The following is a 24,140-nucleotide window of genomic DNA, read 5'->3' as shown; positions in this document are numbered from 1 at the left end:
CCATGCAGTGCTCTCTTCTTACAGGTCTCCCTGTCTCTTTCTTTACTCCACTTCATTTTCCACAGACATGTTTCAGATTATGCCTCTCTTTTGCATGCAAGACAAAGCCCAAACTCTTTAATCACTCATTTTTCTATTCATTCAAATACATAATAAACACCAATTACGTGTCAAACAGTCTATATTCACTGGAATGCCTCTTTCTACACTTGCCAATTCCCTCTATTTTAGAAGGTTATATACCTAAACCACAGATTTTACTGTAACACTCCTCTGAATACAATATAAAATTCAAATTTTTCTTAACACTTGCTCTAAATTCCTACAATCTGCCAGGGTTTGCAAACATACATGTAACTGAGATGGTTCCCATGCTCTCAGAAACTTTCCATCTAATGGTAGAAACAAGCCATGACAACAGAGAAAAGAAGTAGCAGTAAAACAAAACGGAGACCATGAGGATTCCCAAAAGCAATACCGCTAGAACAAGCTAAAGCCCTGCACTCCAAGTTGTTTCTAAGATAAACTATAGCCATTTCCTCCATAGCCTGTATATGCCAGTAAAATTTTTACTGTTTCCCCAAAATGTTATACATTTTCATACAAGAGTGCCTTCGCTTATATTTAGAGTGTTGGTACTTTCAAGGTAGGTAGAGGCAGATCACTTACTACCTGCGTAAGTTTGGCAAGTTAGTTAACTTCATTCGGCCTCAATTTTTTCTCCTATAAAATTATGATAATGTCTGAGCAGGCAGTGGTGCAGTGGGTAGGGTGTTGGATTGGGATGCATAGGACCCAGGTTCAATACCCCGAGGTTGCCAGCTTGAGCCCAAGGACATTGGCTTGAGCAAGCGGTCACTTGGTCTGCAGTAGCCCGCTGGTCAAGGCACATATAAAAAAGCAATCAATGAACAACTAAGGTGCCACAACAAAGAATTGATGCTTCTCATTTCTCTCCCTTCCTGTCTCTCTGTCTCTGTCTCACAAAAAAATTATGATAACAGTACTACATCACATGGCTGTTTTGAGAATTAACTAAGAAAAGGAATGTAAAACCCTTATATAATATGTATGCAGAATAAATATTAGGTCTAGCGGAAAGTTCTGTCCGTTTTTGGAATAAAACAAATAACAATTTTTTCTTACTGTCAATAAACTTTATTAAATAATATAATTGCCATTATTATTAATGATTTCTTGCCAGCGTGAGGGCAATATGTATATCCCATTTTTGAAAAATGTTTTATCTTTTGATGCAAAAAATTGAACCAGTGCTTGTTTGGTATCTTCTTCATTTTTGAATTTTTTGCCCTTCAAAAAATTTTGTAAGGACAAAAACAAGTGATAGTCGGAGGGTGCTAAGTCCTGGGAATACGGTGGATGCGACAGACATGCTTCTGTAGCATTTCTTCCTTGTTGAAATTCGTAAAAATTACAGTGGCGTAAATGAACTTTACCAGTAGCCATGGGTACACTATCGCTTCACACATAAGACTAACGTGAATCAACTCTGTTTTAGTTAATTTGCTACATCAGTATATATACATTAAGTGATAAAAATAAGAGGCACACGTGCGCCAAATAAACATGTGCTTACGTATCGAAACTTGTGATAGAAATGGACAGAACTTTCCGCTAGACCTAATATTAGCTTTTTTTTTTTTTTTTTAATTTTTTTTTTTTTAATTTTATTTATTCATTTTTAGAGAGGAGAGAGAGAGGGAGAGAGAGATACAGAGAGAGAGAAGGGGGGAGGAGCTGGAAGCATCAACTCCCATATGTGCCTTGACCAGGCAAGCCCAGGGTTTCGAACCGGCGACCTCAGCATTTCCAGGTCGACACTTTATCCACTGCGCCACCACAGGTCAGTAATATTAGCTTTTCTTGACTCAAAACTGAATTTTTCATTAAAACCTTTAACCTACCCAATCTTAAGACTCCAATCACATCTTAGAAAAAAGTCCTATTTTGTTTGCATAAGGAACTGAGTCATTGGGTCTAAGCCTCAAAAAGTAGTGGGAATAATGGCTTAGACCAGGAATTTTTATTTTTTACCACAACCTTTATCAAGAAAGAAATTTACATTGTTAATTAGCATGTGTGGGTGCATCTGTCTACGTGTGTGTACACACACATATATGCACACACGTGTGTATGCAACAAAAGTCACAAGAAGTAACACCACTTCTATACGTAAAGCACTCTTACATCCTATTCATTTTTTTTAATGCTGACTCCAACCAACTAAAATGATTTCACGAACTACAGTTTTAAAAACACTGGTTTAGACTACTTTCCTCATCACTTTTCAGAAGTGATCTATTTTTAAGTTATTATTCCTATCATTGCATACTACTTACAAAGTACTGCTGAGAGACCCTGAAATTAGCTTTTGAGCATTCATACGACTATGATGCCACATCATATTCAACTTAAAATATTTTCTTATCTTTTAACAAATATCATTGGTTCATTTGGCAATTTCTGAGTAAATCAAGGAAGTGTTACTAAACATGGGCTAAATCTCATCTAAAAGAACTAAGTCTTTTCCTCTTCGTAATGGCAAAGTACCCTATGATTCAACACTGAGTCACTCTGACCACAAATGGAATATTAACATGCTCTTAAAGATATCAACAGTTGGCTTCTTGGTTCAGTAAGAAAGCATTGGCATTATTGACTTTTTACCCTTTAACAAGATGCCTACTGGGAAATTCCATCTCCTCTAAAGAAACATTCAGCAATGGGTGTCCAAGGGAAAAAGTAAACACTGGAATTAAAAACTCATAAACAACAGTGTCTACAATTTCTGCTTATCAAATTGTTACACTAAAAATGGCAGTGATGCCTGATCAGGCAGTGGCGCAGTGGATAGAGCATCGGACTGGGACGCAGAGGACCCAGGTTCAAGACCCCCAGTTTGCCGACTTGAGCGCAGGCTCACCAGCTTGAGTGTGGAGTTGCTGGCTTGAGCATGGGATCATAGACATGACCCCATGGTCGCTGGCTTGAGCCCAAATGTCGCTGGCTTAAAGCCCAAGGCTCACCAGCTTGAGCCCAATGTCACTGGCTCGAGCAAGGGATCATTTGCTCTGCTGGAGCATCCTATTAAGGCACATATGAGAAAGCAATCAATGAACTAAAGAGCTGCAATGAAGAACTGATGCTTTTCATCTCTCTCCCTTCCTGTCTGTCTATTCCAATCTCTCCCTCGCTCTGTCTCTGTCAGAAAAAAAGTCAGCAATAACAAGATTTTAAGTAGTAAGAGAATATACTTCTAGCTCATGTAACTTAAAATAAAATCTCGAGTGAGGCTGTAAAGAAGAATCCAGGAAGATAAAGATGTAGAACATTGGCCCTGGCTGGTTGGCTCAGGGGTAGAGCGTTGGCCCAGTGTGTGGAAGTCTTGGGTTCGATTCCCAGTCAGGGCATTGAGGAGAAATGATCATCTGCTTCTTCACCCTCACCTCATTTCTCTCTTTCCCTCTCTCTCTCTCTCCCCTTCCCACATGCATGGTTTGAATAGGAGGAGCAAAGATGGCCTCACTTCAGGCACTAAAATAGCTTAGTTGTTGAGCAATGGAGCAATGCCCCAGGCAGGCAGAGCAATGCCCCAGACAGGCAGAGCATCGCTCAGTAGGGGGTTTGCTAAGAGGATCCCAGTAGGGGCACATGCAAGAATCTGTCTCCGTCTCCCTGCTTCTCACTTAATAATAAAATAAATAAATAAATAAATAAGATGTAGAACACTTACATCTGCATTGTCACTACTGGGCCAAGAAGTATCTCCACTGCTATAGTCAATTCTGCCTACTCCATCACCATCTGCTTCTACTTCACTGACCGTTGGTATGTCACCTAAGGGCTTGGAGGATGTCATTAAAGCTCCATCCTAAAACAGATTAAACATACACACAAATACATAAAAGAAAAAACCTTTCATTATTGATTGCATAAAGAAACAGAGTTGCACTACAATCTAAAGGAGACTGCTAAAGGTCAGCCAATTTGATGAGATCAATAATGCTTATAGATCTAAAAGTTAAAAACATAAATAACTACTAATTCTGTTGTTGTAAAATGGCAATGACCTTAGAGCCAGTTTAATAAGGAGGAAAAAAATTTGAACTGTCAAATAGAACATAAGGATAAAAGTTTGTCAAATTATATTGTTTATATTTCCTGCCCATTAGTAAAGATTTTTACACTATAATATCTGGTTCACTGCCTTTCAACATTTCAGAATTTCAGTAAATCATAAAGACCAGGACATAATGCTATAACATAATTTTAAGCTTTTAGATTAGGAACCACATTTTTACTATTCAAACAGAGTAAGATCATTGTCTTTGCTCAGTAGTAACAATAGAAAACTGTCAACTTTATACTGAGGTATAATTCTCAAAACTTCACATAAAGTTAATGGGACTGGCCCTGGCCGGTTGGCTCAGCGGTAGAGCGTCGGCCTAGCATGCGGAGGACCCGGGTTCGATTCCCGGCCAGGGCACACAGGAGAAGCACCCATTTGCTTCTCCACCCCTCCGCCGCGCTTTCCTCTCTGTCTCTCTCGTCCCCTCCCGCAGCCAAGGCTCCATAGGAGCAAAGATGGCCCGGGCGCTGGGGATGGCTCTGTGGCCTCTGCCCCAGGCGCTAGAGTGGCTCTGGTCGCAACATGGCGACGCCCAGGGTGGGCAGAGCTTCGCCCCTGGTGGGCGTGCCGGGTGGATCCCGGTCGGGCACATGCGGGAGTCTGTCTGACTGTCTCTCCCTGTTTCCAGCTTCAGAAAAATGAAAAGAAAAAAAAAAATAAATAAATAAAGTTAATGGGACTGAACATAATAAAAAAATAAATAATGTTTAACAAGAACACTAAACCAGCCAAGTCAGGAGACCTTATAACTGGGTGACCAGTTTAAGCTCTAGTTTTCACAACAATAGAATGATTTGTTAATCAGAGTAGCTCATATCTTAAAAAATCATTCTAGTTCCATGAATACAGCTTTCATTTACAGACCTAACTAAAGAAGAACAACAAATCAACAGCTTTAACTCATTTTAAATGGTACAGGCAATTTATCCATTTTGCTTTAAAATAAAGTAAAAAGAACTTTTCATATCTCAAATCTGAATATTACAGAATATAAGTTTGTTAAGGATAGAAATGCTGAGCTATTTTTTTCTAATGAGACCATCATCTCCATACTCATACCCATGTAGCAAATTTTGTTGAAATCTATTTTAAAATTACAATAAAAATACAGTCATTAAGAATAAGAATGTGGGCCCTGGCCAGTTGTCTCAGTGGACTGAATGTCAGCCTGGAGAATGGACGTCCCGGGTTCAGTCCCTGGTCAGGGCACATATGAGAAGCAACTATCTTATTTCTTTTCCCCTCCCTATCCTCCTTCTCTCCCTCTTCCTGTCTCACAGACAGTGGCTTGTTTGGTAAAGTGCCAACCCCAGGCACTGAGAATCACTTAGCTGATTCAAGCATTGACATCAAACAGGGGTTGCAGGGTGGATCCTGGTGAGGGCATATGCGGGAGTCTATCTCATCTCTTAATTAAAAAAAAGAATGTGAATGTACTTTGAATTAATCAGACTGGACTTAAATTCCAGTTCAGTTATTTTTGAGCTACCTTATCTCAGACAAACTATTTAATCTAAGTTTCTTTAAGTGTGTATATAAAATGGAGGGAGGGGGAACAACAGTTTCAGAGGATTGTTGTACATACTAAGAATATGCTTGTCAAAGTACTTAGCACAATGTCTGTCAGTTTGTAAAATCTTATAGCTCTACTTAAACAAAATTGCAGAATGTACCTCAAAAATATAAATATATATATATCTAAATGTATTTTACTAATTTATCACATCAAAGCAAAAGCACTCTTTTTAAAATTATTGTGAAACAAAGAAACATTAAATCACGAGTAAGCAAATTATTAGAAGCCCCCATTTCCTTTAGTTAATCATAACTTTCTAAAAAGGCAACTACAATATTCTCTTGACACATTCCCAAAAGAATATGCTCCAACAAAAAACTGGGTAGCACATTTAATAGTGATGCTACCTGAGCAGAGCCTGTGGCTCTGGATAACTGCTCTTGCAGCTGAGGAATGTGTTTCTTGGCCTCTTGGATCTCTTTTAGCAATCTTTGGGCAGGTGTTCGGTTGTAATCTTCCTGCAATAACTGAAAAGTTATAAAAATATTTGATAATTAATTACTTATGTCAAGAAAATATAGAAAAAATCTACTTTTAATCAAATAGCTGATGGCACTGATTGTAATACTGCTTGACTGTGAGTATAAACAACAACTCAACTACACCCATTCACATTTTGATGGCCCTGTAAACAGCCCTTTCCTAATTTAGTACCTGTAGCCGTTCCTGTTCTTTCTGTAACATTTTTCTCAGAATTTCTACTTTCTGGTTATGAACCACATTGTTTTCCTCCTAGAAAAAGATAAAAAAACAAACAAAAAAGAAACGGTACATGGAAAGTGAAGCTAAATAGGGAAAGAGAGACATACAATGTTATGCCCCAGCTCTAGTTTTCAGTACCTATTCAAATTTTCTTTATTTCTAACAATTGTAAGGACAGATCTTTGAACATGACACTAAGATCAAAGATTACAGGGAAATTTCAGCCCATTTAACTTTTATTAAACTGGGTTCAATAAACATTAGATATTGATATTAGTTGGAAAACACAGCTTCCTTAAGTGTTAAGACCACTACTACTACTGTCCCTTCTTTAGATCTTTCCTGTCAACCCCTGTACATGGCTCAAATTCCCTGTACTTCCTACCCGAAATATTAAGACAGCTTTCTTACTCAGCTTATGCCATCTCTCCTTGTTTCATCATCCTTTATCAAATTAGTCTGCCTAAAATTCTATTATAATTACATTACTATCTTGTTCAAAAGAAATTTTAATGGATCACACTGCCTACCTAGTTACATGTAGTTGTGATATTTTAAAATAAAGTCTTATTTTTTTCAAACTCATCTCCAACTACATAAATCCTTAACAGCCACCAAGCCAAACAAGAGTACTAGGTACTTTGCCCAAAAACACCAGGTGCTTTCTTGACTCTACTTCTTCTACTTGGGTTGCCTTCCTTTCCATTTCCACCACTTAAATGTTACCTGTTTTTCAAGGCTCAGTTGAAAACACAGCTTTCCACAAAGTTCTTCCTTATTACAATTGGATGTACTTTTTCCTTACTTTGAATTATTATATTAACTTAATATTTTTCCTTCATGTCACATTCTTTGTATTGTAATTACTTGTGTATTCTTTTTGTTTGTTTTTTTGTTACTTTTTTTTAGGTGAGGGAGAGGACACAGAGAAGCAGACTCCTGCATGTGCCCTAACTGGGCACGACCTGGCAACCGTATTTGGGTTGATGCTTGAGTAGTGAAATATTTTTCGTGCCGGAGGCTGATGCCCTTCTATGGAGTATCCAGGGCCGTGCTTGAACCAATTGAGCCACTGACTGTGAAAGGGGAAGAGGGCAAGAAGGAGGAGAAGCAGATGGTCACTTCTCCTCTGTGCCCTGACTGGGATTTGAAACTGGGACATTGATACACCAATGAAGGCCTTACTTGCATATTCTTGATTCAATCTCAAACAACAAAGGTTTATTAAACACCTACCACATGCCAAGCACTAGGTACCTTTTTTCAGGCACCTGAGACTCAACAATACATAAAACAAACAAACAAAATAAAACCTTGTCCTTTTAAAGATATATTCTTAGATAATAAGGACCTTGAACATAAGATATCTTAAATATTAGTTTTGTGAGTGGCAAACAGTTTTATATATGGCAGGTGTACTATTTATTAAATTAAATCTCCCATCCCAATATCAGTAATCATTCCAAATTACAGTTGATTCTTAAACAACATGGAGGCTAGGGGTACCAGTAATTTTGTAGGTGTTTGTAATTTTGGATCCCCAAAACTTAACCACTAATAGCCTATTATTGACTGAAAGCCTTATCAATTATATAAGCAGTCAATTAATCCATATTTTGTATGTTATATACATTATGTACTAAATTCCTACAATAAAGCAAGCTAGAGAAAAATGTTAAGAAAATCCTAATAAAGAAAATATTCAATACATTTACAGTTCTGTCTGTATTTACTGAAGAAAAAAAAATCCGTGTATAAGTGAACCTGCACAATCCAAACTCATGTTGTTCAAGGGTCAACTGTATTATGTAATTTTTATATTAGAAAGTTATTTTCTAGAATCCTGAACCTAAATTTATCAGCTCAATATTTCAAAACTCTGAATATAATACAAAAGTACTATGCAACTGAACATTTACAAAGAAGTTTCCCACTCTTACCCCCATAAGCACAGGACTAGTAATTCTGTCCATATTCCCAGATGCTCCAGGTGAATGAGGGGATGTCAGAATGGGAGACATATGTCCAATGACTGATGGCTCTACTTCAGAATCAGCAAGTGGAATCTGGGGCGACCCAGGTGGGCGTCCCTGAACAGTGAGAGCTACATAGGAGCCAGCTGGGAGGGAGGAGGTAAAAGAAAGGGAAGGGAAGGGAAAATAACATTGTAAGAAATATTTTTCAGCATTTCACCACTTAGTCTTTGACAGTAAGATTCAGTAATGTGACAAAGTTTCATCATCTGCTAAACACTTATCCACACTTAAAAAAAAATCCAATTTAGCCTGACCAAGAGGTGGCACAGTGAATAGAGCATCAGACTGGACAATGAGGACCCAGGTTCAAAACCCTAAGAGCGCAAGCTTGAGTGTGGGGTCACTGGCTTGAAGCCCAAGGTTCACCAGCTTGAGCCCAAGGTTGCTGGCTTGAGCAAGGGGTCACTTGCTCTGCTATAGCCCCCCAGTCAAGGTACATATGAGAAAGCAATCAATGAAATAAGGAGCTGCAACGAGAACTGATACTTCTCATCTCTCTCCCTTTCTGTCTGTTCTTTTTTTTGGGGGGGGGGGTTCTGAAGCTGGAAACGGGGAGAGATAGACAGACTCCTGCATGTGCTCGACCAGGATCCACCTGGCACGCCCACCAGGGGGTGACGCTCTGCCCACCAGGGGGCGATGCTCTGCCCCTCCGGGGTGTCGCTCTGCTGCAACCAGAGCCACTCTAGAGCCTGGGGCAGAGGCCAAGGAGCCATCCCCAGCGCCCGGGCCATCTTTGCTCCAATGGAGCCTTGGCTGTGGGTGGGGAAGAGAGAAACAGAGAGGAAGGAGAGGGAGAGGCATGGAGAAGCAGATGGGCGCTTCTCCTGTGTGCCCTGGCCAGGAATCAAACCCGGGACTTCTGCACGGCAGGCCGACGCTCTACCACTGAGCCAACCAGCCAGGGCCCTTTCTGTCTGTTCTTATCTGTCCCTCTCTCTGTCAAAAAAAAAAAAAAGATATTAGGCAGTTAAACTAATTTTCTGGACTATAATGATATAATTTCCAGTTTATCTCGGTCATTGTATCCAATTTCTCTATCTTCCTTCTCAGGTGGCTCAGACATTTCTTTTTCTTTTCTTTCTAATTTAGAGAGAGGCAGGGACACAGGAACATCAAGCTGTTCTTGTATGTGCACTGACAAGGGATTGAACCAGCAACCTCTCTCTGCACTTTGAGATAATGCTCCAACCAACTAAACTATCCCACTAGGGCTTAATTTTGTATTTATTGGTTGATTTTTAGAGAGACCAAGAATGGAAAGGAGTGCAAAGAGAGGAAAAAGGGAAGCATTCATTTGTTATTCCATTCAGTAGTGCATTCATTGGTTGCTTCCTGTGTGTGCCCTGACCAGATCAAACCACAACTTTGTCGTTTCAGGACGATGCTCTAACCAACTGAGCTAACTGCCCAGGGCCAATATTCTTTTAAATACATGCTTTCAATATTACCAAGATGACAATGATGTTACACTCAATCACATATGTGAAGTTGACAGAAGATAATTATTTAGTTAATAATTTTCAACTCAGGTTTTCATTTAATACAGGAGTCAGCAAACTCTAGCCATGGGGCTTACCCTATTCCACAGACTATTTTGGCAAACAAAGTTTTATTTTTAAAATTATTTATTTACTTATTTTAAGGGAGAGGAGGGGAGATAGAGAGGCAGACTCCCACATGCACCCTGACCAGGATCTACCCAGCAAACCCCATCTGGGGCTAATGCTCAAATCAACTGAGCCACTGGCTACAGGAGGGGAAGAGGAAAAGAAGGGGGAAAGAGTGGGGAGAGAAGCAGATGGTCACTTCTAATGTGTGCCCTCACCAGGTATCGAATCTGGATGTCCATACGCAGGCCAACACTCTATTCACTGGGCCAACCAGTCAGGGCCAACAAAGTTTTATTCAAACACAGACACACTCATTCACTTCCATATTATTTACAACTGTTTTCATGCTCCAATGACATAGTCAATTAATAAACCATACAGTCCACAAAGCCTAAAATGTTTACTATCCGGTCTATTATAGAAAATATTTGCTGATCTCTGCTTTAATGTTTCAGAACAACTAAAATAGTAACATTCACCTACATTTGATTAACTTGACTACCTCCAAATGGTTTGAATGAGTCACCAGAGTTCCATTCACCTGCAAAAGTGAAAATAGTGTATGTCAGATACATTTTATTGAGACAATGGGTAAACTGATTTCAGGAATTATTATACCTAGTATAACCAATTACAATAGAGTAAACAGAACTATGTATATATTAAAATATGTATATATTTGATTCAATATTCACTTTTACTACTATTCTGTAAGGTATAATCAACAACAAAATGAACCTGAATAGAAAACAAGGTCTTGATTTAAAGAGCATTACAATGCATTCACCATGACAGATGACAAAACATAAGATGCAACAGTGCAACAGATTTACAAATCCTTCACAGTGGAGGACTCTTGCAAACAGAAAACATCTCCTTGCTTTTAATTACAAATTCAGTGATTTGTCAAAATCGTAATGCATTTTTATATGATGAAAAAATAACTATTTCCAAAATAATATTCAACTTACTTTTAGTTTCCCAGTTGTGACTTAATCTTTACAAAGAAAATTAATTTTCAGAGAGGCTAAATGTAGGAAATGTTATCCAAAGTCTCCACTGAACAAAACAAATTAAGATAAAAATAGCAAAAATGGATCTAACATTAAAACTATTTTTTTCTGACACAGTAACACTGATTTTTATAAGTTTAACTATATTAGTGTATAAAATAGAAGTAAAAGTAAAAGTTTACTCATCATGTCCACCAGAGACAATCTCTGTTAACTATGATGTTTAATCTTTGAGATCTTATGCTAGCATATACATACCACATATACAGAAACATATAGACATTCTAATGCCTTCTTTCTGCAAATAAATAAATACTTTTTATTGTATTGTGGGTATCTTTCATTATAGATACACAAATTCTTTTTAAAAGCTGCAGATAAAAATGGATTTTATTTCTCTACCTCTCAGTTTATATATATTTAGGTTGTTTATAAGTTTTCAATATGATGAAGCTGAAATGAATTTCCCTGTACATGTATCCTAAAAGCAAAATTGCTGGTTAAAGCATATAACTTTTGATACATATTCACAAATTTCCACCCAAACAAATTTTACCTAATTTATACTCATGACAAGCTTATGAGAATAGCCATTTTACCATATCCAAACTATACCTGATATGTATTATCAACCTTTAAAATTTCTGACAACCAAAGATATTTTCACTTATCTTTTTAATTTATAAGTGAGGTTGGATATATCCATATTAATATTTTATTTACGATATTTCAATTACTTTGGAGAATTGCCTGATAAAGTTATTTGCCCATTTTTCTATTAGACTATTATTTTTATTTACTGATTTTAGAAAGTAAAAGCAAAAGAGAGAGAGAAACACTGATTTGCTGTTCCACTTATCTATGTATTCACTGATTCTTGTATATACCCTGACCAGGATTGAATCCCATAACATTCATGTATCGGGACGATGTTTTAACCAACTGAGCTAGCCAGCCAGAGCTGGATTAGTTTTTTCTTAGTAATTCCATTCTTTCCTTACTGACCAAAATTCAATTCCTGTTTCTGAACCCTCTACTGTGTTCTAATTATAGTTCTATATGTATAATAGAGTCACTTGCTTTAATTTATCAACACTATGTCATCTCACACAAATCCGTATAAATAACACTTTTTTCACTAGCTATTCTTATACCTTTACAAAGGTTATTTGAAACAATAGTCAGTTTGCTAAGTAATGTCACACCTCCCCAATTCTAAGTACATTTTGATGAGAATTTCTTGCTAAAATATTAATATGGAGAGAAATGATCTTCCTAACAGTGAGTCAACCATCTAGGAACATATATGACAATTTATTCGAGGCTTTTGTTATGCCTTTAAGTATAAGGTAATATTAATTTTAAAATGAAAAAAGTTTTTATAGTTCACAAATCCATTGTATACAATGTGCTTTTTATAAAAATCCAAGTGAAAAAAAAAATATGGCTAAATTTTAGCATAAATTCTATAATAGTCTTTTCCTTACCTTGATGATTCGATCACCTGTCTGTACTCCAGCCCGCATGGCTGCTCCATCTGTAAGAGAAATTAATTACTTAAAATGTAACTCATTTGTATTAATTGATAATCTTTCTTGAAAAAGAAGCAGCATAACAAAGTGCTTAAGAATATGGGCTGTAAAGTCAGACAGACTTAGGTTCAAAGCTGCCCCTGTACCTCACTGGCTGTGGGATCATGGACTGATTTTAGGGTTTTTTTACTCTAAGCCTCACTATCATCTATAAAATGGGGATTAAAAAATAGCTACCTCAAATTATAATACCCTATATAAAGAAAGTAGTCAAAAAGCAGTAAAAGATATAATTGTTGTTTTGGGGGGGAAAATGGATATTTTTGAGTCTATACTGTCTGTTTAATCGATCTCTAGCAAAATATCTCTGAAGAAATAATACTCCATAAACTTCTGTAAATGATGATGCATAAAGTATCATGACCAGAGAGTCCTGATTTCTAAAGCTATAAAATACAAAGAAAATCAACTGAGGAAAATCATGCCTAAAACTGTAAAGACAAACCTAGCAAAAGAAGCCATATAACCTGCAATGCATATGATTATTTTATTCTGGGCCATAGACTTTATTTAAGCTTTTTTATTCTTGCTGTTTGTTCTGAAAAGAGAGTCTAAAAAAATGCCTTGCCTTCTTTGACAGACTGTACAAAGACTGGATTGTCTCCACTGACCGTCAGCCCAAATCCATTGTCATCCTTCTGGATGATCACACAACGCTGTACAAGACCTGCACAAGAACCACAGGGTAGAGAGAAGGAAGAGAAAAACAAAGAGAAAAAAAGACAATAATTACATATTAGTAATGAACTGTATGTATTCTTTCTGGAGAAATACAAGGTAGCACATGGAACCCATATATAAAAAAGAACACTAACCCCATCAACAAAACAAACACAAGAATACAAAATCATCCATAGTGGTTTCTCACTGGAGAGGCAGAATAGATTTGCTCCAAGATTAAAAACAGCAATGGCAAACTGGAAAGGATGAAGTATTAGGGAGGAGACAGAAGAAAAGCCCACTAGCATCTATGCTGTTATTTGTAATACAAAATCCTCCCCTGCCACCTTGTGGTTTGGTACTCTTATTGGTGTTTAATTGCTACCCCCCACCCCAATTCAGAACACTGAAAAAATAGGCTAGAAAAAGCCCATAATAAACTCTAGAGAAATCCAATCTCACTCTCAAGAAAATACACTAGAAAAACATACTATATAAAGAAAGGAGATACTTGCAGAACACCTGCAGCTGTTCGCCCTCAGGACAGAAAAAGGAAGAAAGTCCAAAGAGTTTAAGAAAGGCCCTGGCTCAAAGAAAAAATAAACAAAAAGAAGAGAAAGTAGAAAATATAAATAAAGAATCTGTGAGCTCAATCAATTCTTTAAATCTCTTTTATATACTGACCTGATTCCTCCAGGAGAATTTATTTTCCTTCTAGTTAAACAGCAAACGAAAATTGTCAGGGCAAGGTGAGGGAAAGAGGACCCAAACAAAAATTAAAACAGATCATGGACCTAAATATACAGCTAAAGTCTTTCATGAGAAAACAGAAAAAAAATCTTCAAGATCAAAGGGATAGCCAGAGATTGTTTAGGAGGCAAAATTCACCAACTATAAAAGAAAAAAAATGGTAAGTTAAACTCTAAATTTAGAACATCTGCTCTTCTAAAAGTCACTAATAAAATGAAAAGGCAAGCCAAACAGCGGGGCAAAATATTCACAAAACAAATCCCCAATAATAAAAACATATCCAATTAAAAAAACAAAACAAAACCCTACACCCTTACTAGGTGGTGGTGCAGTGGATAGAGCATCAACCTAGGATGCTGAGGACACAGGTTTGAAACCCCAAGGTTACTGGCTTGAGCATGGGCTCATCCACCTTGCACATGGGCTCACCAGCATGAGCAAACTGGCCCAAGCATGAGATCATAGACATGACCCCATGGTCTCTGGCTTGAGCCCAAATCACTGACTTGAAGCCCAAGGTTGCTGACTTGAGCAAGGGGTCACTGGTTCAACTGGAATCCTGGTCAAGGCACATATAAGAAGCAATCGATGAACAACTAAAGTGCTGCAACTACGAGTTGATGTTTCTCATCTCTCTCCCTTCCAGTCTCTCTCTCACTTGCTTAAAAAAACAAACCAATAACAAATCTAAATAAAAAACAGCTCTACAATTCAAAGATAGATGACATTTTAAAAGGGGCAAAAGATTTCAGTAAACATATCACTAAGAAAGACACACCAATGGGTAAAAAGCACATGCAAAGGTGTTCAATATCTCCAGTCATCAAAAAAATGCAAATTAAAATCACATGGAGATGCTACTATATACTAACTGAAATGGCTAAAAAGATGACTGAAGTACCAAGTGTTGATATGGATGTGGAGCAACTGCAATGCTCATACACCCTGGTGGGAGTGTAAAATTGTACACTTTGAAAAACAATTTAGAAATTTCTTGGAAAGGTAAGTATACATTTACATTTAACCCAACAATTTCATACTCAAGAGAAATAAAAACTCATGGCCATGTAAAGACTGCAGACAAATGTTTATAGCAGTTTTTTGTTAATAAAGGCCCAAAACTAGAACATAAAACAAGAACTACTTATACATGCAACAAACCAAAATGAATCATAAAAATATGCTAAGCAAAAGACGGCAGATACAAAGCCAGCAATCATAATGAGTCCAATGCAAAATAGACAATACTAAACTAGTGACAAAAAACCAGATTAGTGGTTTCCTAGGGGCTGGGTAGAAAGAATGACTGCAAAGAACATTAAGGACTTTCTGGGGTGGTGCAAATGTCCTATATCTTAATTTAGGTAATGGTTATATGAGTATATTCATTTGTCAAAATTCCTTGAAATGCACACCTAAAATTTAGAGAGCATCTTATTTTACATAAATTTTACTTCAAGAAAGTTGATTTTCAACATTAAAAAATCAATGATTTCTAAATACAAAATAACACTTGAATTCACTGCTCCCACAAAAGTCAATTGTAATGAGGGCGAAGAAAAGATAACCCATCAGAATTCAACCTTTTTCCTTTGCTAAATGTTGTTTCCTTCAAGTAATTAGGAAAAACTCTAAATGAAATAGGTCTGAATACATAAAATAAAGAAAAAAGGCATTTTTTATAAATTTCTAGTATATAATACAATGAATATGTGAATCAGAGAACCTCAAAATAAATCAAGAGCAATGTTTCACTGGAATCTTTTTAAAATCCTGGTTTTGAAAACATAAATATCTGATGTCCTCCTTTACAGAGTTATTTGAGATTTCAAAATGAATTAGATACTGTTACTTTAAAATAAAACTCAAGACAACTAAAACATTGAATATATATATTTCTCATAGCATATGCATCCCTCCCAGTTCTCCCAAGAGCTGAAAATCAGTGAATTAAAGGTTTCCAATAGTGGTGCTTGTTGTGCTAAGCCACTGAGCAGACAAAACTTTTCGGGTCGCTTTAGAGAATAAAGTGCTTGTAATAAAATGAGGAAGAGGAGTAGTGAGGGTTTAAGAGTTTACACGTTTGGCCTGACCAGGCGCTGGCGCAGTAGATAGAGCATTGAGGACTGGGACACAGAGGACCCAGGTTCAAAACCTCGAGGTCACTGGCTTGAGTGCGGGCTCATCTGGTTTGAGCAGGCTCACTAGCTTGAGCCCAAGGTCATTGGCTTGAGCAAGGGGTCATTCAGTCTGCTGTAGCCTTTCCCCCATCAAGGCACATATGAGAAAGCAGTCAATGAACTACTAAGATGCCGCAATGAAGAACTGATGCTTCTCATCTCTCTCCCTTTCTATCTGTCCCTCTCTCTGTCTCTCAAAAAAAGTTTGTTTAATCAAAACGGCAATGAGATACCACCTCACACCTGTTAGATTAGCTATTATTAGCAAGACAGGTAATAGCAAATGTTGGAGAGGCTGTGGAGAAAAAGGAACCCTCATCCACTGTTGGTGGGAATGTAAAGTAGTACAACCATTATGGAAGAAAGTATGGTGGTTCCTCAAAAAACTGAAAATAGAACTACCTTATGACCCAGCAATCCCTCTACTGGGTATATATCCCAAAAACTCAGAAACATTGATACGTAAAGACACATGCAGCCCCATGTTTATTGCAGCATTGTTCACAGTGGCCAGGACATGGAAACAACCAAAAAGCCCATCAATAGATAACTAGATAAAGAAGATGTGGCACATATACACTATGGAATACTACTCAGCCATAAGAAATGATGACATTGGAACATTTACAGCAAAATGGTGGGATCTTGATAACATGATACGAAGCGAAATAAGTAAATCAGAAAAAACCAGGAACTATATTATTCCATACGTAGGTGGGACGTAATAGTGAAACTAAGAGACATTGATAAGAGTGTGGTGGTTACGGGGGGGAGGGGGGAATGGGAGAGGGAAAAGGGGTGGGGAGGGGCACAAAGAAAACAAGATAGAAGGTGACAGAGAACAATCTGACTTTGGGTGGGTGGGTATGCAACATAATTGAACGACAAGATAACCTGGACTTGTTATCTTTGAACATATGTATCCTGATTTATTGATGTCACCCCATTAAAAAAATAAAATTATAAAAAAAAAAGAAAAAAGAAATACCACCATCAAAAAAAAAAAAAAAGTTTGTATATTTCATTAGTGAAAACTGACACATACCAAGGGCTTATAAATGTTAAATATTATTTTATTATGATTGAGAGTAGGCTACCCTTGAATTTTCCTCATCAGAAATATATTACTCATCTATCACCTGACCAGGTAGGCAGTGGCGCAATGGATAGAGCGTCGAACTGGGACACAAAGGGCTCAAGTTCCAAACCCCAAGAGGTCGCTAGCTTGAGTGTGGGCTCACCCAGCTTGAGTGGGGACTCACCAGCTTGAGTGCAGGGTCGCTGGCTTGAGCGTGAGATCATAGACTTAACCCCATGGTCACTGGCTTGAGCAAAGGGTCACTCGCTCTGCTGTAGCCCCCAACAGGTCAAGGCACATATGAGAAAGCAATCAATGAACAACTAAGGAGACTAAGGAGCCACAATAAAGAATTGATGATTCTCATCTCTCTCCCTTCTTGCCTGTCTGTCTCTATCTGTTCCTCTCTCTGTCTCTCTGTCACACACACAAAAAAAGAAAAAGATATATATATTACTCATTATCAGTTAAAAATTAAAAAGACTTCTGTGTTAACAAACTCCTATTGTTTTTGCAAATCCTCCTTTGAAAGGATCAATTCTCATTTATGTCTTTGTCTAAATTTTGTTTTAAAGACAGCAAATTAGTTTTAAATGGGGCAGGAAGAGAAAAGGAAAATTTAACACAGCAGGGCTTTTGGTGATAGGTAACTTCAGAAGATGAGAAACAGGAAAGCCTCAGAAATGAATCATGTCCTCTTGCAAGCTCTTCCTGGATTACCAGACTGGATTAGGTAGTCCTTACAGACTCCACTGCACTCTTTACTTACTTCATAGTGCCGTTTGAGTCGTACTGGTTTTTATCCTTTTGTAAATTATATGCTCCCAGAGTATCGGAGCTCTATCTTGTTTAAAATCTTATCTCAGGGCCTGACATATATGTTCTGGCACAGAAAAAACTTTAAAGAAAATCGCTAATAAATAAAAATTGGAAAAGTAGAGGAGTCTAGGGATAGATAGAATCTCAAAAGAGGTGATCTAAGAAAAAGAAATCATCATACACAGTGAACTTCAGCAAATATGCCTAGGGTCCTAAAAGACAGTTAAGGATTGATTAAATATAATAGGATTCACTCAAAATACTGCAAACATGTTTTCTCCAATTCAAAATTTTCCATTTTAATTCTATATCAGAAGTAGAAAATGTGGAACAAAGTATAAAGAGGAAAAGGAGAAAGAACTATGTGTACAGCCTACTAACTTTATTCCTCTCCCCAACCCCGCTATATTGTCCATTTATTATTATTCTGTATGCTCATATGAGAATCTGATGTACCTTTCCATGTAAGAATTACAAGACTAATACAAAAAAAAATACACAAAAAACCCCCACCTTACATATACAGCCAATTCAGAATCTATGGAATTCAAATTAACCATACCATTCTGTCTTATGAATCTATGCCACCTGCATAAAACAAGATAATTAACTGAAAATGAAGCTGACATATCATTCAAAATTCAGAGTCAGTCTTTCAAATGCTTGGATCTATTGTGTTCCTTCCAATTCAAAATCCAATAAAATGTTTTTCTTTGTTTTGAGTGAAGTTCTACTTGCAGACCAGAAGCTTTTTTTTAAACCACCAGAGAGAATAAATTCCACCCTTAACACTGAAATCACCAATACTGACTAAATTATATCTTTAAACTGTCCTTTTTGACAAAAAACCACTTCTTTGTTTTAGCAATTTATAAATTCGTATTGATCATCCATCTACTAATTATTTAACACTGCAGTCCATACCTGTTGTGAGGAATACAAAACTACTAGATGACTGCTCTCAAAGAACTTAAAAACTTGACTGGGAATAACAATCAAGAAAGAAAAAGGGAAACACTAATAGTGTCCTTCTAAGAATCAGAGTATGGTATAGATAACAGGCCCTATGTTATAAAAGAAAGGAAAAATAAAAGTGGACTCCTCACTCTAAAAGAGCCATTTCACATTTCATTTTTTACCTTTTCTGATTTTAACAAAAACACATATAGTCTATGGTTTGTTGGTTTGTTTTGCTAAATCCCTCATTGTCTGGTACAAAAATTATTAACTATAGTTACCATACAAATGTGTTTATCTCTCAATATGAATTTTTATAAGGTCACAAAATTACATTACTATGAACTGTACTGAAGCACTCTGCAAGAAGACAGGCAGAAAAAATATTCAACAAGTAAGACAATAAAGCTTATACTTCCCTGAGACAGTCATAGTAATACTTCTTCATTCTCATTGTTCTTAATGCTCTATAAAGATTTTCTCCACAACTATCTATTTTTAAGTACAAGTAAAGTATTAGTAAACTAGTGTAGATCTCTATTACTGTACTTACAAAAATGTATTACAATTCTATTGTGATCTTCCAGAAACCAGGGAACAGTCTCCTATCTTTGTATCCCTATCACTCATAGTTCATGGCATATAAATAGCTTAATGAATATTTACTAAGTAAATTTAAATTTATTTGCATAAATTTTAAATAAATCATACCCAATCACTTTTATAGAAAAAGTAAAATCACAGATCTCAAAACTATGCAAATTAAAAGAATGAAACTGGACTACAGTCTCTCTCCCTGTACAAAAATTAACTCAAAATGGATCAAAGATCTAAACATAAGACCTGAAACAATTAAGTACATAGAAGAAGACATAGGTACTCAACTCATGGACCTGGGTTTTAAAGAGCATTTTATGAATTTGACTCCAATGGCAAGAGAAGTGAAGGCAAAAATTAATGAATGGGACTACATCAGACTAAGAAGTTTTTGCTCAGCAAGAGAAACTGATAACAAAATAAACAGAAAGCCAACTAAATGGGAAATGATATTTTCAAACAACAGCTCAGATAAGGGTCTAATATCCAAAATATACAAAGAACTCATAAAACTCAACAACAAACAAACAAACAATCCAATAAAAAAATGGGAAGAGGATATGAATAGACACTTCTCCCAGGAAGAAATACAAATGGCCAACAGATATATGAAAAGATGCTCATCTTCTTTAGCTATTAGAGAAATGCAAATCAAAACGGCAATGAGATACCACCTCACACCTGTTAGATTAGCTGTTATTAGCAAGTCAGGTAATAGCAAATGTTGGAGAGGCTGTGGAGAAAAAGGAACCCTCATACACTGTTGGTGGGAATGTAAGGTAGTACAACCATTATGGAAGAAAGTATGGTGGTTCCTCAAAAAACTGAAAATAGAACTACCTTATGACCCAGCAATCCCTCTACTGGGTATATATCCCCAAAACTCAGAAACATTGATACGTAAAGACACATGCAGCCCCATGTTTATTGCAGCATTGTTCACAGTGGCCAGGACATGGAAACAACCAAAAAGCCCATCAATAGATGACTGGATAAAGAAGATGTGGCACATATACACTATGGAATACTACTCAGCCATAAGAAATGATGACATCGGAACATTTACAGCAAAATGGTGGGATCTTGATAACATGATACGAAGCGAAATAAGTAAATCAGAAAAAACCAGGAACTGTATTATTCCATACGTAGGTGGGACATAATACTGAAACTAAGAGACATTGACAAGAGTGTGGTGGTTACGGGGGGGAGGGGGGAATGGGAGAGGGATAGGGGGTGGGGAGGGGCACAAAGAAAACAAGATAGAAGGTAACAGAGGACAATCTGACTTTGGGTGGTGGGTATGCAACATAATTGAACGACAAGATAACCTGGACTTGTTATCTTTGAATATATGTATCCTGATTTATTGATGTCACCCCATTAAAAAAATAAAATTATAAAAAAAAAACACAAAAAAACAAAAAAAACAAAACAAAACAAACAAACAAAAAAAAAACTATGCAAATTAGATAAATATTTCTTTTTTTTTAATTTTTTAAAAAGATTTTATTTGTTCATTATGGGGGGGAGAGAGAGAGAGAGAGAGAGGGAGAGTGTGTAGAGCAAGAAGCATCAACTCCCATATGTGCCTTGACCAGGCAAGCCCAAGGTTTTGAACAGGCAACCTCAGCGTTTCCAGGTTGACGCTTTATCCACTGCGCCACCACAGGTCAGGCCTAGATAAATATTTCTATTAGGACACTAACCATCTGCCCTAGATTCTAACTAAAATAATTTGATTCCTGCCTACTCTAAAATAACTCCTCTAGTTACAAACACATTTTTATTTCCTATTTTTAAAGATTATGGTATTCCACCTGGAAACTGATAATAGCTATCAGGCTTCATGCCATCAATGAAATAAATATGTTCTATCAAACTCATATAAACACTATCCTTTCCTAAACTGTATTTTCTCTTTCTAACAAAGGACCTTTTATCCCCTTTATAATGATGTAGTATGTAAAACCAACATAAAAAGATCATTTCTTACTCAAAAGACAATTACTAAGAATTGTATTTTAAAAATGAAAAAATTAGGTCTTTGTAATGTTTTGGAGTATGGAAGACAGGCAGTCATAAAAAGATATTCATGAAAGGGGAGAAAGTTTCACTATAATACATTCCTGGAAAAAACCAACAACTATACTGCCAAAAAGCAAATTACTGAAAATGAGTGGTTAACTATGGAAGGCAACGTGCTAACCCTTACACACCACACTTACTTTAGTGAAAGCACGTTAGTCTTTTTTAACCTTTGCTTTTATTGTATGATCAAGCTTCTCTAAGTCTCATGTCTTAAGAATTAGCTTCAGGGAAGGGTGTGGAGAAAGACTAAGCACAACCTCATAAATACAGCTCATTTTAAAACTGCTGCCAGACATACATGTTTTATGAGTAAGACCTCAGATAATCCTTTGATTAAGAACCTTATTGATTCTAAATGTACAATGCTGTAGGCGAGAGGTGCCTTAAGTTCCAAGTATGCAGATTTCATTCTTTTGACTAATATTACCAACAGTAAGTCTCTTTTCTAAGTTATATTTTCTTCTCTCTTAAATCTTTTCAGAAGAAAAATCCAATTAAGGTGAGTCAACATTTTGTTCCACCAATTCTCTTTAATAAAAAACTCATCCTAATCTCATCAACCATTTGATCAAATCTGAATAAGTACCTCCAGTGTGTCAACAATACAGGATACGCGAAGACAAATATAAGTACAAAAACTAGATACAAAGCAGGATGTCAAAGCTCAAACAACACTAGTAGCTGGGCAAATCTAGAAAGCCCTATGAAGGAGGCCATATTTGATCTGGGCTTGGAAAGACTAGGAGGATTCTAACAGAAAGTTATGGGAGGTAAACCTTTCGAGGCAATGGGAATGGTGTGAAGAAAGAATATCACGCCATATTCTGGAAATGAAAATTTAGAAGAGTCTGGCATATTTAGAAAGGAAAATTAAAGGTAGAAAGATAAACTGGAAACAAATTATGGCATCTTTATTATATGCGGCTTAAGTGTCTGTTTGTCGCCGATAGCTTATTAGTTGCTTGCGTAACTGTACTAGCCAATGGGGTGAAGTTGCCACGGCTGAACACAAATTGAGCGGGTCAGGGGGAAGGTGAACATTTGTTTGCATTGGCAATCATCTGTTTTACATAAAAACTACGTCTTAACGTAATTTCTTTTAAGAATGCCTCCTAGAAAATACAGCACTGAAGAGGAGAGAAAAGGAGCTAAAGCTGCACAAAAACGGCTTTCTCGACAAAAAGAAACCACTGAGCAGAGAAAGACAAGGCTTGCTTCAGTCGCAGAGCAAACGCGTCTTTCTCAGCAAAATGAGACTGATGAACATAGAGAAATAAGGCTTGCCTCAGATGCAAGACAAAAAAGCCTGTCTCGACAAAATGAGTCCCTTGAACAAAGGCAGGAGAGAAATGCAAAAATACGACAGAGTAATGCTGACCGAAACGCAAAAAGGATTAAAACAGTTTCAAACAGAGAAACTTTAATTTTTGAGCATTCCTCTGGTGACATGAATATTAAATGTGAACACTGTCAGTCCTTAAACTTCAAGTTTGAAACTAATCGATTTAACCGTGGCAAGAAAGGATTTTCTCAATGTTGCAAGTATGGAAACATTGTAGTTCCACTAATTGAGAATTATCCACCACTCTTGAATAAATTATTGACTAATCAGCATCCAAATAGCAAGTGGTGGCTCTTAAGAAATGTACCGCCAGTGGTTTCCTTCATTGCACTCTACTTTAAGCAATTAAGCAAGTAGAAGGGGGAAACCCCATGGGGCACTAAGCAAAGGGGTGTCCTGGCCACCTGCCCTGGGTAATTCAGTTTGAATTAGCAGACACCTTTGCACAAATCATTTTAATTACAATTTATAATATCTAGAACTGCGGTCATTTCGTATGACCGCCGGGCTTTCTAGTATCTTAATAACTATTTGTACTTCTAGCAAATGAATGCCCAAATCCTTACTTCAGCAATACTAACCTGACAAACTATACAAGAATGAAGAATAGGAAGTCAATCAATATAAAATCAAAGTAAAAAAAAGTTAGGAGCCTGACCAGGTGGTGGCACAGTGGATAGAGCGTCGGACTGGGATGCAGAGGACCCAGGTTCGAGACCCCGAGGTCTACAGCTTGAGCGCAGGCTCATCTGGTTTGAGCAAAAAGCTCACCAGCTTAGACCCAAGGTCGCTGGCTCGAGCAAGGGGTCACTCGGTCTGCTGAAGGCCTGTGGTCAAGGCACATATGAGAAAGCAATCAATGAACAACTAAGGTGTCGCAACGAGAAACTGATGATTGATGCTTCTCATCTCTCTCCATTCTTGTCTGTCTGTCCCTATCTATCCCTCTCTCTGACTCTCTCTCTGTCCCTGTAAAAAAAAAAG

At 37.1% G+C, this 24,140-nt stretch overlaps 1 protein-coding gene across 5 annotated transcripts in view; it reads right to left on the bottom strand.

The window, feature by feature from the left end:
* ARHGEF12 (Rho guanine nucleotide exchange factor 12) overlaps positions 1-24,140 on the bottom strand; it is a 164,586-nt gene that overhangs the window by 64,979 nt on the left and 75,467 nt on the right. For 2 of the 5 annotated variants that reach the window (XM_066247014.1, XM_066247017.1), the window contains 7 exons: positions 13,251-13,349; positions 12,578-12,627; positions 10,561-10,618; positions 8,369-8,547; positions 6,381-6,458; positions 6,074-6,193; positions 3,755-3,892 (listed from right to left, as the gene is read on the bottom strand). In XM_066247014.1, the coding sequence (XP_066103111.1) occupies positions 3,755-3,892; positions 6,074-6,193; positions 6,381-6,458; positions 8,369-8,547; positions 10,561-10,618; positions 12,578-12,627; positions 13,251-13,349 (722 nt within the window). The remainder of the gene's footprint in view (positions 1-3,754; positions 3,893-6,073; positions 6,194-6,380; positions 6,459-8,368; positions 8,548-10,560; positions 10,619-12,577; positions 12,628-13,250; positions 13,350-24,140) is intronic. The other 3 variants (XM_066247027.1, XM_066247036.1, XM_066247045.1) reach the window with 3 other exon arrangements.

The sequence above is a fragment of the Saccopteryx bilineata genome, chromosome 1, assembly GCF_036850765.1.
Source record: "Saccopteryx bilineata isolate mSacBil1 chromosome 1, mSacBil1_pri_phased_curated, whole genome shotgun sequence".
Taxonomy (NCBI): Eukaryota; Metazoa; Chordata; class Mammalia; order Chiroptera; family Emballonuridae; genus Saccopteryx; species Saccopteryx bilineata.
This window is presented reverse-complemented; position numbering and strand designations above follow the sequence as displayed.